Source organism: Poecilia reticulata, chromosome 3, assembly GCF_904066995.2.
Source record: "Poecilia reticulata chromosome 3, P_reticulata-male-v2, whole genome shotgun sequence".
Classification (NCBI taxonomy): Eukaryota; Metazoa; Chordata; class Actinopteri; order Cyprinodontiformes; family Poeciliidae; genus Poecilia; species Poecilia reticulata.
Genome location: NC_088832.1, coordinates 20,617,271 through 20,630,725, shown reverse-complemented (window position 1 = coordinate 20,630,725; position 13,455 = coordinate 20,617,271). Strand labels below are relative to the sequence as shown.

The 13,455-nt window shown below is 38.7% G+C and overlaps 1 protein-coding gene across 2 annotated transcripts; it reads right to left on the bottom strand.

The window, feature by feature from the left end:
* Positions 1–222: 222 nt before the first annotated feature.
* Positions 223–8,682, bottom strand: LOC103462890 (mitochondrial inner membrane m-AAA protease component AFG3L1-like). Of its 2 annotated transcripts, XM_081605207.1 has the most exons (17): positions 7,895–8,682; positions 7,121–7,205; positions 6,926–6,985; positions 6,708–6,829; positions 5,403–5,549; positions 5,241–5,315; positions 5,028–5,152; positions 4,660–4,933; positions 4,420–4,557; positions 4,183–4,336; positions 3,996–4,103; positions 2,705–2,830; positions 2,500–2,610; positions 1,987–2,102; positions 1,689–1,889; positions 1,391–1,585; positions 223–1,312 (listed from the first exon to the last, which is right to left on the bottom strand). In XM_081605207.1, the coding sequence occupies exons 1-17, from the start codon at positions 7,985–7,987 to the stop codon at positions 1,109–1,111; spliced, it is 2,334 nt and encodes a 777-aa protein (XP_081461333.1). In that variant the 5' UTR covers positions 7,988–8,682; the 3' UTR covers positions 223–1,108. The 2 variants fall into 2 exon arrangements, with proteins under 2 accessions (XP_081461333.1, XP_081461334.1); XM_081605208.1 differs by lacking the exon at positions 7,895–8,682 and having other exon boundaries at positions 5,403–5,460; positions 7,121–7,199.
* Between the last annotated feature and the right edge of the window lie 4,773 nt (positions 8,683–13,455).

Sequence of the window (13,455 nt, the reverse complement as noted above, 5' to 3'; positions counted from 1 at the left end):
CATGAAACAAAATAAAACAAATCTTCTAAAGTCCTAATTTCCAAAATGTATTTCCTGATTTTAAAAAAATGGAGTAAAGGATATGAATTTGTCTATATTTCATGAAAGAGATGATCAAGTTACAGTAATGACTTCTTTCATTTGTCCATAGAACAAATTTTACATTGAGTGAAAACTGCGTAAATGGGCATTACGGTGCACAGAGAGTCTGCACACGTGCTGAATTTTGTCAGGCTACAGCCACAAATTCATCTTTATTGGAATATTACATGTTGTACCAGCACAAAGTATTGAATGGAAATTATTGACTTGGGGGGAAAAAAAACTATTTATAGTTTCTAAAACGTGTGACATGCATTTGTGTTCACTGATAACGGTAAATAATCCATTGAAAACAATAGATTATATAATATCTATAAAACTGCAGCTATTTCATGGGGGCTTCAGAGATCATTAACATTAATGGAATAAACAGCAACAGGAAGACCAAGAAATAGAGCAGACAGAACTGGGGGAAAGTAGTGGAGAAGGCTAAAGCGTTGTTAGAATATCAAACAGGGTGTTAAGCTACAGACATGTCACAGAAACTCAGTGTCTGAAAATAAAAAGAGTATTACACTGAAACCTGTCCAAGAGTTTTCTGTAAAAAGAAACTCAGTGAAGTTCAGGGTGCAGCTTCATGCAGAGGACATTGTTGAAAACTAATGAGAGAAAGTGCAGGTGAAATTCTCAGCAGAAGCAGCTGGTCAGAGTTGATGGGGGACGGATGAGGCTAAATCCAGGGCAACCATGGAAGAAGACCTGCTGGAGGCTGAATGTAATGATTCAGATCAAATGGTTTAGATCAAAGCAGTCATGAGCTAATCAAAGGCACATCATATTCAATTTAGCAATCTATCATAAGATCTGAGTATTACTTCCATAGAAACCGAGATATTTTTCAAACAAGGCAAATATTTCATGTAGACTTGGCTGTAGAAAATTCTGAGTCATGGTGAAAACATCAGACCTTTTTGGAGATTTGTAAAAAAAAAAAAAATTAATGTGTAATGTGACAAAATGTTAAGTTAAGGGGATATTAATATTTCTGAAAGATGTGGTAAATTTGTTAAGGAAGCGTGTGAAAAGATGACTTGTTCTGCTTATCATCCTCTCCACACTTTAGTCCTTCAGGCTGTGGAGTTTCCTCTTCAAATTCCAACGCTTCACAAAGCTCCTCATACGAGCCGTTCTCTTGAAAAGGTCGAGGTCCCAGAAGCTCCACCATGTCCGTTCTGTCCAGAATCTCTTTTTCTAGCAGATGCTTCGCCACCTGTAAAAAAAAAAAAAAAAAATGCGTTCTTTAAAATTTGAAAGCCTGCGTAGTGCACAGCAGGTCAACGAGTCGCACCTTTTCCACCATCTCCTTCTTGTCGACGACAAGCTGGAGCGTTCGCTGGAAGGCGACGTCTACAAGCGAGCGGACCTCCTGATCTATGAGCTGCGCCACTGACTCACTGTAGGGCTTCTCTGTGACGGTGTTTTGCTGAAGGCGGAGGTCGAAAGAAACCTGACCCACAGCCTTGTTCATTCCAAACTGAACAACCTGAAGAAGCAAACAGAAATGTTCACTTACAGACTGGAGGTTTGACTTTAAAATCCTATTTTAAATCTCGGCGGCGGTCCTGATTGTTAGTTGAGTTGACTACCTGCTCGTACGCCGTCTGTGTGACTTTCCTGAGGTCGTCCTGGGACCCGGTGCTGACTCGTCGAAAAAAAACCTGCTCGGCCACGCGACCCCCTAACATCACGCACATCCTGTCGAACAGCTGGTCCTGGTTCAGCAGGTGCAGCTCCTTAGATAAATGCTGTGCATAACCCAAACCTCTCCCTCGAGGAGCAATGGAAACCTGACGGCAAAGTAAAGCAAAAAATCTTCCAAATCAGATAAATAAACGTAATTACCGGGAGCTTATTGGATTATCCAGACCGGGTCCAAGGGAATACCTTAAGCAGCGGTTCTGCATGCTCCAGGAACCATCCTGCTACGGCGTGACCAGCCCTGTGATATGCCACGGTTGTCTTTTCTACAAGCTGTAATGGCTGAGTGTTTTTATCCAGACCTCAGATGGAAGAAGGCGCCTTGCAGAATCAGTACTCAGCAAAAAATATTCCAAAATTGTTGCATGAAATGCCCAATTTTATTACATTGTTTAAAAATAGCCCACATTTATGTATTCACACCAAAAATGACGTGAATACGTGATGTAAGAAAACGTGATGTTGTTAACATCTGGAGGGTCGGGCCGCACAGAAACATTCACTACGAAAGCAAATAATCCAGTCATGAAAAAGTGATGACATCAAATAATCAATACTTTATTAAGAGATGCTTTCATTTTGATATCAAATGCACTTTTTTTTCTTCTTTTTTTTTTTTACAAAAGAGTTTAACTTCGACAACAAAGCTGAACACTGTTGCTGAATAAAATGATTCATGTTAGTTTTTGGTTGACTTACCTCCGATGACCCTCTCCACAGCCTGTTCAAAGTGCTCAGCACTGATGCACTGGCTGACATGACGTGCAGCTCTCAGCGCACCTTCATTACAAACAGTCGCAATTTCAGCCCCTATGAGAAACGGCCACAATGCATCTAGTGAAACCGACGTGTAACGCTTTAAAGCATCAGCAACAGACGCATGAGCCCCACTTTCTATTCTTACCCGTGAAACCCGGAGTCTGTGCAGCTAACTTCCTGGACAAAGCTTCTAGGTTTAAACAGGGCTCCAACTTCAGAGGTCTCAGGTGCACTTTAAAGATGGATGCTCTGCCTTTTATATCAGGCAGGCCTGCAGTAAAGAGAAAACAAGCCTGGTATGAATTTTACAGTACATTTCTACTGGAATATCAAGTTAATTTGCTGGAGGAGGAAACTGTCGTCTGAACATCTAAATAAACTCAAACAGTAGTGATACAAAGGTGTAAAAAGGTGAGCTTACATTGAAATTATATTCAACTGCCTAAATAACTTACAAGCTATAAGTTATTTATATGTAAAGGTTCTCCTTTACATATAAAGGAGAACCTTTATATGTAAAGTATCGCGAATAACAATGTCTACTCCGTGAATTTAAAAGGTTTGTGACGTTACAGCTACAAACTTTAATGTATTTAATTGGGATTTTTTTTATTTGACAAACCAACACTAAGTCACATAAGTGATTTTTTTTTCTTTGCAAGCTGATAAAACACATTCTTTGTAAAACATTCATTTATTCAAGAAAATAAAAATGCTGCAAAAAAGGCCACTGAATAGAAACAGGTGAAAGAAGTCTTGAAACAGGTATTAATCTTGCAGGTTAACATGATCGAATGCTTGTAGAGTTCTGCAGAAGTTGATGTATAACTAACTGCAACTTCAAATTAGTAATAAAGAAGCTACTCAAAATGTTAACTGTTAACATTAGACCCAACCCAAAGGTTGGTCTCCAGTTATCTTACCATTCTTTTATAAAAGAATCAGTTTCCAACTATTATCATCATTTTTTGGTCAGCAGTAGACCAGATGTCTGACCCACTCTGCACAGCTTATAATGAGCAAATTGAATTTTAGCTGGAACAAAAACGACCAACCGTCTCCACCAAAACATGAAAGCAGCCAGACAAACACAGTGTGGCTTAAATGACATTAGAGGAGAGCAGAGATGAGAAAATATGTGCAAACTTAATAAACTTCAAAGACTAAGCTTGGCATCTCGTCTCCATTAGAAACAAAAAACTAACAACGTCCTGTCCGGGTGTACTTGCGACTGTGGTCCAATTACAGTAACAACGACGACGACGCTCAAGCGACACGGCACGAAAAAGCATCATGTAAACAGGAAAAAGCTGCATAAAGTACAATTAAAATTAAATTGTTACATAAGAGCAGGAAGTTATACAACAAGACAGGGAATAAATGAAAGGGGAATGAGATTCCCAAGAGTTCAGAGAAGAGTCTGTGCTGTACTTCACCCAAATGTATGTGACGATCAAAGCGGCCGGGTCTCATCAGAGCCGGATCCAGGATATCAGCTCGATTAGTGCCGGCTAGCACGACAATGCTGGTGCTGCTGTTGAATCCTGCAGTCGTGCAAACATGCCGGGGGTTTTAAAATGTAGCATAAGGAATTGGAAAAAATGAATGTGCTTAAATGCTCACCATCCATCTCCACAAGCAACTGGTTCAGAGTGTTTTCCTGCTCGCTCTGCCAGCCAAAGCTCCCACTGCCTCTTTTCCTGCCGACCGCATCGATCTCATCGATAAAAACGATGCAGGGCGCCATCTTGCGAGCCGTGGCAAACACGTCTCTTATCTGGCGAAAGACCAGATAGTAAGCGATTTGCAACACGGACAGATAATATTTTTTGAAGCAGTTTGTGAGAATGGAGGACTGACCCTCGCAGGCCCCACCCCAGCGAAAACTTCCTGAAACTCGGAGCCATTAACTGTGATGAAGGGGACGTCTGCCTCCCCTGCCGTGGCCTTCGCCAGCAACGTCTTCCCGGTTCCAGGGGACCCAGATAGCAGCGCACCCTGGAAAGACGAGACACATCGCATGTGAGTAGCATGTCAAACTAATTGTGACAGAAGAAATCTGAGATGCAATCAAATATGAAAAACACGTCACAGATTTACCTTTGGGATCTTGGCTCCCAAATCCCAGTACTGATTTGGGTTTTTCAGAAAATTCACAAACTCCAAGATCTCTAGTTTGGCCTCTTCACAGCCTGCCACATCCTTAAAGCAAACATTTCCAAAGTCTTTAATTATCTTTGCTTTAGAAGCTTTCATGCTGAATGGATTTCCTTTCAAACTGCCGCTGTGTGCTCCGGCCATGGGCCCCTGTCGCGTCGCAAACAGCAAGAAGCCAGCCAGGAGGAGAGTAGGGAGAACACTTAAAACCATCGTCCTGAGGATAAATGAAAAGGAAGATGATGTTAGGACAGAAGCTGGAAAAGAAAATCTAATTTACATGTTGCTTCAGCTTGAGGAAATACTCTCACCCGTCGCTTTCACTGGTGTAGAGGACGGGTACTTTCTGTGTGGAGTCCAGGCCCATCTCCTCCTGAACCATCTCCAACTTGTGTTCAAATGAGGCCACGCTGCCTATGTTAAACCACAAATAATCCTGAAACACAAAACCAAAAAAACGGCGTAAGATGCGGCCCCTTTCTGAAGAGAATCGGGACACGGCACAGAATTACTATCTTACTAACCACTTCTGATGAGTTCACTCCATCGGCGGGAAACACTTTGACATACTGTTTATTGACCACCGCTACATGACCAACCTGTGTGAACAAAACGATCTGTTTGCACCATCGATGAAAGGAGATTGGCTGAGAAAGACTCCAGGAGCAGCACTGAACTAAACCTACCAAGCCTTTGCTCAGATACAGAACGAAATCCTTCCAGGAGATCTGGACTCCAGTTTCCCTGAAGTGGAAGTACAAGAAGGCTGTGGTCATGCCTGCAACGCCGAAAGCAAAGTTCTGCACAGTCCTTTCATCTAAGGGAAAATATTTCTGGAGGACGAGGAAATGTTGAAACGAGAACAGATGAATCAGCTTCAGTTTTAAATATTAAACCAAATGAAGCCCAAATTAAAGGTAAAACCTTCCACAAAAAAGGTCAACTTAGTTAAAACCTTAAAGCTCAACCATTATTTCATCTTAGCCTTTAGGATCACACTACAGACTGAAGGCTTTGTCATTTCTGAAAAATGTAATTAAACTGTATAATTGTGGTGAAATGTGAACTATATAAATATATTAATTCTAACTTCTACATTGCCTATACAATGTAAAAAAAACAAAAAAAAAACGTCTCTAAATTCTGACAACAGCTGCCGGTTTTTTACTGTAAATTAGAGACTTTCTTTCTTTCTTCCCTTTTTTTCTTTACAGTGTAGCCTTTTTTACACCTACACTTTGAGTATTAAATATTAAAAATCCCTCCATATCCATAAGAGCAGTAAATCACCGTTTCATTTTAAATGCTTAAACTCCGTTTTTACTTGCATCCACAAAAAGATCCTAATCTTTAGCTGAACACAAAAACACAAAACGTGTCACTATTACAAGAAAACAATGTGAATTTCAACAACTTTGGTACATTTCTTATTGAACCCATGTTGGACCCAGTGTGAAACCTTACAGGCCCAGTGGTTCTGAACACAACATAAAATGCTTTAAGTCTTTGATCTATGGAATCGAGACATTTAAAAAAATAAAAATAAACCTTTTATTGTTTTCTTTATCCATAAAATGCTCAACTTTTGGACACAAACTTTCTATTTTTTTCACATTGTGGTAGAAGACAACAAATACTGTCTGAACAATCTTTCATTAACAATTTATTGGATAAAAAAAGTTTATTGATTAGCTATAGGCCAGTAAAGTTCTTTAACAAATACAGTCAATTGAGCCATGTTTCAAATATTGCTTTATAACAAATAAATTGCCTAATTAGAAAACATCGTCACCTTGGCAGCTTTTTTAATTATTATTTTCTCATTTGAAAATAAAAAAAAGACATTATTGTGCTTTTCTTATCCAATCTTTCTTTTCTATTAAAGTGTTATACAACCTTACTTTACAAAACAAGACAAATGAGTCTCACATGTTTAAAGAATGTGCAGAACATGTTGACAACATATCTAAAGGAGAGGCGAAGATCTTCACCTTGAATCGTTTCCACCACTGAGATCTCTCATTTTCTCCTCCTCCTCTTCCTCCTTCACCCCTGCCATCATTCCCTTCGCGTCTTTTGGTTCGAACTGAGTCTTGCTCTCTATTTCTTTTATCTAAATAACAAAAGCCAGATATAATTTGCAGAAAAGCAAACCACATACGAATTTAAGAAATGCCTCTCTCTTAGGACTTTTTTCCCCTTCTTTTACTTTCTGCTGATGTTCGCCTGCCAGTTCCTTCTTTCCTCTTCGGGAACAATTTTTCAAAACCTGAAAGAACAAAGACAATTAGGAAATAGTCAGATGGCTCACACTGGCCAAAAATATTTGGGTCACTGGGCCTGGTCAGTAGGATTCATTGCGCTGTGTGACAGAGTGAGACGGCTCGCTGAGTGCTTCACGTACCTTTCAGAGGCCTGTTTGAGCCAAGCAGCCGTGCAAAACTGTGTTGATGCAGTTCTCCGCATCTTCCCTGAATGAGCAACGCCATCTGCAGTTAAAGATATTTGACAGGAAATGAACATCACCAAGGTAATAGCAGAAAAGGTTAACTAAAAGCCCCATCATTCATGGCAAGCGAGGAGTTGTTGGGGAAAAATCCGCCACCTGCTTTCTTCCAAACTTTACAGGATTATTGAAATCTTATTAGTTAATTCCTTGTTGCATTAAACTGTGTGACATTTCAACTCATTTTATGAGGTAGCAATGGCCTTGCTAGTATCTCAAAGACAATAATATTGTTTTAGTAAATCTAACATAAAATATTGACTCCTATGTCCATAATTTGTCCATAAGCACAAAGGAAAAACTTTTCCCACTGAATTGCTAAAAAGAGACTTCCTTCTCATCCATCATGTTAAACCAAGGACTGCAAAAAGAACATAATGGAACTGAGGAAACTGTCTCATAAACTACATAATCAAAAGAACGGGGCCTCTTGGCCCCAGGAGAATACAAACAGCCGAGGAATGATGCAGAAGCAGCGCTACTGTTTGTTTGTTTGAGGCTTTGAAGGGCAGCTGTCAGCAGAGATGCAAAGGTTTTTCTCACGACAGACATGTTCATGGCTCATTGTAGGAACTCACGCATCTTACAGAAAATGCATTTTTCTATATAAAAAAAAAATATATTTTGGTAATACATGCATACATTTTACTTAATACAAGCATTTATTCTTACCGAAGCCACTCTGAAGCGCAAAGGAGCTGAAGCTGTGAAAAAGTTTTGTCTCCACGTCCGAACCGTCCGCGCTCGGTTCCGAAAAGACCACATGCTGACCACGCAGATTCCCGTCAGACAGAATAATGAGGAGCCGCAATCCCCCTCATATCGGCTCCCATCTGCCCACAGACGGAGATCGGATGAGCCGGGAGGAAGCTGCGCTCTGCCCTCATTGGAGACCAGCGCAGCACGCACCGAAGAACAAGTTCAAACCAAAGATCTCGCGAGATGAAAGTTAATTGTAGACGCATTTAAAGTGGAATGTAAATAAACTCGAACATAATTTAGTTTACTACAGTTGTTCATCTGGTGTCTGCTTTTCTATTTTATGGCTTTGTTTCAAGATAGTGCTGGGGTCAGTTCATCTGAAAAATAAACAAATCTGTAATATCATCTACAGCTGTCTATTCACTCGCTTCGGATGTTATCCCAGAGAATGGTCATTATCAGTGGTTATCAGCCCCATTGAATGGCCTCAGTTGGTCCCTGTTCTGCAGGTTATCAACCATTCGTATCAGTGATAACAGCAGCTTGTCGCTGAGAGAACCTTTTTTTTTTTTTTAGCTTTTTTTGAAAACCTTTATTTACAGTTTAAGTGATATTTTGAACAGGCTATTAAGAATATTTACAACAAATACATGTCAGACGTGTATCAGTCATAATACTTTAATTTGGTATTTAAAAATAACTCAGTTAAGTATAAAACCGGAGTGCTTTTGTTGTGGTTGTTGTTAGCTTGATTTAAAAACCTTTAAAAAAATATAGCTACTATTTTTGAGTATGATATCAATGATTTACTTCAAATAAATTTAAGAAAAAATATGTTTTTTTTTTGTTTTTTGTTTTTTTGTGATTGCATGCCAAAACGGTTCTGTAAACGTTTTAATATTTTTGATTCAAATAATAAAAATAAGGACGGATCCCACAAAAATCCAAGAAGAAGAAGCTTCTATATGCGACACGTACACCCCGGTGAGTAAAAATCTGCACTTGTCAAAAATGTTTTTGTACTCTAAAACCAAAAAATAACTCCAAAGTGTTACGTTATAAAGTTATGGTAGTTTTAGGACTTAATGGCAGTAGGACTGCGCTGCGCATGGTTGAAGATACGTTTGTAACATTTTTTTTGCCGCAAAATATACGTGGAAGCTAGCTAAATTAGCCTATTGGAGGCTAATTGTACCTGTACTTAATACGTTTAATTAGCCTTGATAGTCACATAATAGTGTTTATAGTCATGCTTGTTGTTGCCACTTTGTAAAATTGGAGGCTTGCTAAAGACATCAGTGCCCCTAGGCTGTGATGATCTTTAAAGTTTTGTTTATGAACCCTGTCTGAATACACTGATTGCAGCCAGGTCATTTACTTGAATTAAAAACGAACTTGCATCAGTACAGGCAAAGTTCTTTCCTCCTGTCTATGTTATTTATTGCTGTTGCAAGCCAGATGAAGAGAAGTAAAGAGCTGAGAACCTGATCTTTTAACAGACAGAGACCATAGGTCAGGAACAGCCTGGGATGCTTACTGAGGAGTATCCACTGATGATAACAAAGAACCAGGAAGAGACTGTGATAGTGCTTGATCTGGTTCCTATGATGTCTCATCTTCTCAGTCTTTTCAGAAGAAGAAAAGACCCAGAAGCACCTCTCCAGCTGCCTCTCCTCCCACTCTGTCATTTGTCTCTCCCCATAGATTAGCCAGTCACCTGCTGACCATGCCATCTCCTCAAGTCAGGGTAGACTATAAGAAGAGAAAGCGTAAGTTTTGTTTTCTTTACATTCATCCATCCAACATGTCAACCTCTTTAGCTCGATTCTGGGAAAGCCTTGGGACAACTGGCCTTTGAGGCTATAGAGAATGGAGACCTACTCTTTAATGAAGAGAACCTGGCAGATCGTGGTAATGATGTCATAAACGCTAAATATCTCTGGGCTGTTCACTCAGATCCATCGAGAAGATCATGGTTTGTACCAGCAGAAATTGTTCTGCGTTGCTTTGGCAGCTCTCTATGTTTTTCACACATTCAACACCACGAGTAAAAACCTGTTCAGCGAATCCACTTCAAGAACCTCATCCATGCCTGCATCAGAGTTCTATAAGAAAGCAGTTGACAAGGGGTTGGAAAACAAAAACAGCGACTGGGACCTTTTTCTCCGCTTCCTACTTGGACTCTCTTTGGAAACTAATCAAGTTCTGCTCCAAGAGCTGCTGAAAAAGACTGAAAACTATGAAAAAAACCTACAAGGAAACAGTCAAGTACATCAAAAAGAAGATTAGGGAGGATCTCAGTGATCTCGAGAAGAATCTCAATCTTATTCACTGTTTAAATGAACTGAATGACAACTCCCTTGTTCAAGAAATCAAGAAATTCCTCCAGTTTCCACAAGATTCCACAAGAGCCTTTGAAAATTTCACCACCTCTCAGTGGTCAACTCTGACTTATGTGCTGTTGACATCAGAAGAAAAACATAATCTCTTTGACCTCAAGAAGTACATGAAATCTGAGAAAGTTCTTCTGGGAATGCTGCCAGTGGTCAAAGTCTCCAGAACTACTTTGTAAGTATTGTACCAAAAATGTCTTTCAAATGTTTTAGCATTCAAAATTAATTATCTCTGACAGCAACATGTTTGAAGCTGCTATATATTTATAGTAAGTTGTTTAAGTTACTTGTGTTTTAAATGAGCATATCTAAAACACTGACTCTTATATTCAAAAATGGTGGCGGTGGTGTGATGACCTGTATTGGTCATCCATGACACTTAACATGTGATTATTTGAAACATTTAATTGTGATAAAAAAGCAAATGAATAAATCTTTAAGATGGGACATTGTTTTTTATAGCATTGTTTACATAAAATATATTAACAGCTGGTTGAATTAACACAAGTTGCAGAAAAAAAACTGCAATCGGTTCATTAGTTTACTAAAACTATGTCTATCTTTACAGGTTGAGCTGGTGTGAGCTCTCCGAAATGTCTTGCAGCGGTCTTACATCGTCAGTCCTCAGTTCTGCTTCTTCAAATCTCACAGAACTGGATCTGAGTCATAATGATCTGCTGGATTCAGGAGTACAGCTGCTGGCTGAAGGACTCAGGAGTCTACACTGTAAACTGGAGGTTCTTCAGTAAGTATTATTTCGAATAAAAAAGCAGTTGTTCAGAATCCCATTAAAATTACAGAGTTGCATTTATTCCATTTTCTGATTGTGAAAGATTCCTTGGATATTCAGATTAAATTTAGCTAGTAATTACTGTTGTTTTGGATTGTAATTCCACACAATTTGAGTGATATAATTATTCTGTGTGTAGGTAAAAATGCATTCAGGTTTCAGTCAGATTCAAGGAAAAGCATAGCTTTCTAGGATCCGGAAGTCCATGCCCACTCTAAGGGTTATAAAACATCGTTATGTAATAAAATATATAAGGAACCCTTTTCTAATATTTGACAGAATGATAAACATTTTATTTAGTTTCAATTCAAACATGTTGATGATTAAATCTAAATCTTTAATCCAGGACAGTGTTTCTCAACCTTTTTTGGCCCAGCGCCCCCCAGCCTTTATTCAGGTTCCTCACCGCCCCCCACCAAATAATTTGCAGGCTACTTTACACTGACTATTATTTTATCATTAATATTACTATCACTATTGTAGATGTTTTGATTTTTATGCTTCTTTCTGTATTTATCATCAAAAATAATTTCCCAGAGAACAAAAAAGTCATGGGAATAGAAATTATTTTCACAGGTGTCTATGAAAAATGCAATGGACATTCAAGTTAAAATTGGTAGGCCTAACAGCAGCCAATCAGAGTGGAAAAATATTCTTATTTTGTGCCATTTTCTAGTTGTTAAATATTCCACAAAATGACCAGATAAAAGATGTACAACATGTCAGTTTAAACTTTGAACTGAGTTCTGCAACATTAAAACATGGATAGAACTGTAACTACATTAATCACAGCTCTTCTTCTCTTCAGTGTTTCTGTCAGTTTCTGGTTGTGCAGCTCTGTGCTGCCTTCAGGAGAATGGGACATCAGAGTATCATCCATAAAATTTCACCCACATGGCATTTTTTGTGCAAACCAGAGCTTTCAGTGGAAAAACAAAGTTCTGGATTCAGGAGTACAGCTGCTGGCTGAAGGACTCAGGAGTTTACACTGTAAACTGGAGGCTCTTCAGTAAGTATTATTTTGAATAAAAATAATACTGCCATACAAATATGAGACAGAAACATGGATTATATCTTTATATAGACCTGTCTATTGATTTATAGATTAATAGTTTTACTGGACAGAAATTACAAAGAACAAATCTGGTTCTTAATCAAATCCTAATAAGTCAAATTGAAAGTGTCATGGAGTCATCAGCCTCATGACATTAACACTGACATGAAAAATAATATTGAAGAAATAAATATATCAAATCTAATTAGAAACATAAATAAGTGATCGGTTCTTTACTGTTATGGTCTGTAAGATATATTTATTCTCAGTACTAGATGTGGTCTCAACAAACCCATGGCACTTCAACAATATTATTTTACCTTTTATCTGGAAATAGTGTCTGTTTATTCTTGCCATACAGTCCTCTGTATTAATTATTGCTCGAAAGGTCTTGCCATACCAGTTTATTCCTCTGTATTTACTTTAGTTTCTTAGTTTATTCTTGCATTTTGTTCTTAATTAATTTCCATTTAGTTTCTTTTGATTAGTATTATCCTCTCTTGGTTTATTGCTATGTCCACTTTAGTTTCTTTCCTGTTGCTAAATTTATTTTATCGTTTATTGACCATCAGTAATATTCACTCATCACCTGCTGCGCCGCCTAATCGTCATATGCTTCACATCATGTGTTGATTTTTCACTGTTCAGCGTTGGATTCTCTGTTTTTATGCCATTATTCACATCTAGTTCGTCGCTCCGTTTTATGTCCCGCTTCTCCTGTTTCAGAGTTTTGCGCAATGTGAACGTCTCTTTTTTTTAAGCCCCTAAGGTGCAGGGCGGTCGGGAAGCGTATCGATGGGGAAAAGGCAGACTGACATAAACCTTTTACAACAACGGAAACAATTTTGGTATTCTGATTATTGAAATTTAAAAGTGCTGTGGTACCGTTGTTCTATCACCCCCGTTTCATACCGGACTGCTTACAGCACCGGTGTTAACGCTATAAAATGAACGCTCTCTATCAAAGGCTGTGATTTTCTTGCTTCAGCTCTTAAATCTAATAAAGTCTCCAAGCTAAGAGAGCTTGATCTGAGTTACAATCACTGTGGAGATTATGGAATGAGTGTGCTGCGCTCAACACCATCGCTGAAGACCCGACTCGGAAGCTGGAGGCAGTGTGGTAAGTTAAAATCTTATGTCTGTTTTTCCAATGCGACTAAAATTTTAGTGTTAGTTTTATGCAGACTATGTTAAAAGCATAAAACAGGTGGCCTGAATATACTTCGTAGAACATCTCAATATTCATATTTAATGAAAGTCTCACTCACTTTAAAGCTGGGGTATGTAACTTACA

Bases quoted from the DNA above. Each gene is read 5' to 3' on its own strand.
- LOC103462890 (XM_081605207.1), bottom strand. From the start codon at position 7,987: ATGTGGTCTTTTCGGAACCGAGCGCGGACGGTTCGGACGTGGAGACAA. The intron at 5,550-6,707 runs GTGAAGATCTTC...CTCGTCCTCCAG, and splicing joins AGTGGTGGAAACGATTCAAG to AAATATTTTCCCTTAGATGA. The intron at 4,558-4,659 runs GTAAATCTGTGA...TCGTCTTTCCAG, and splicing joins TGGGAGCCAAGATCCCAAAG to GGTGCGCTGCTATCTGGGTC.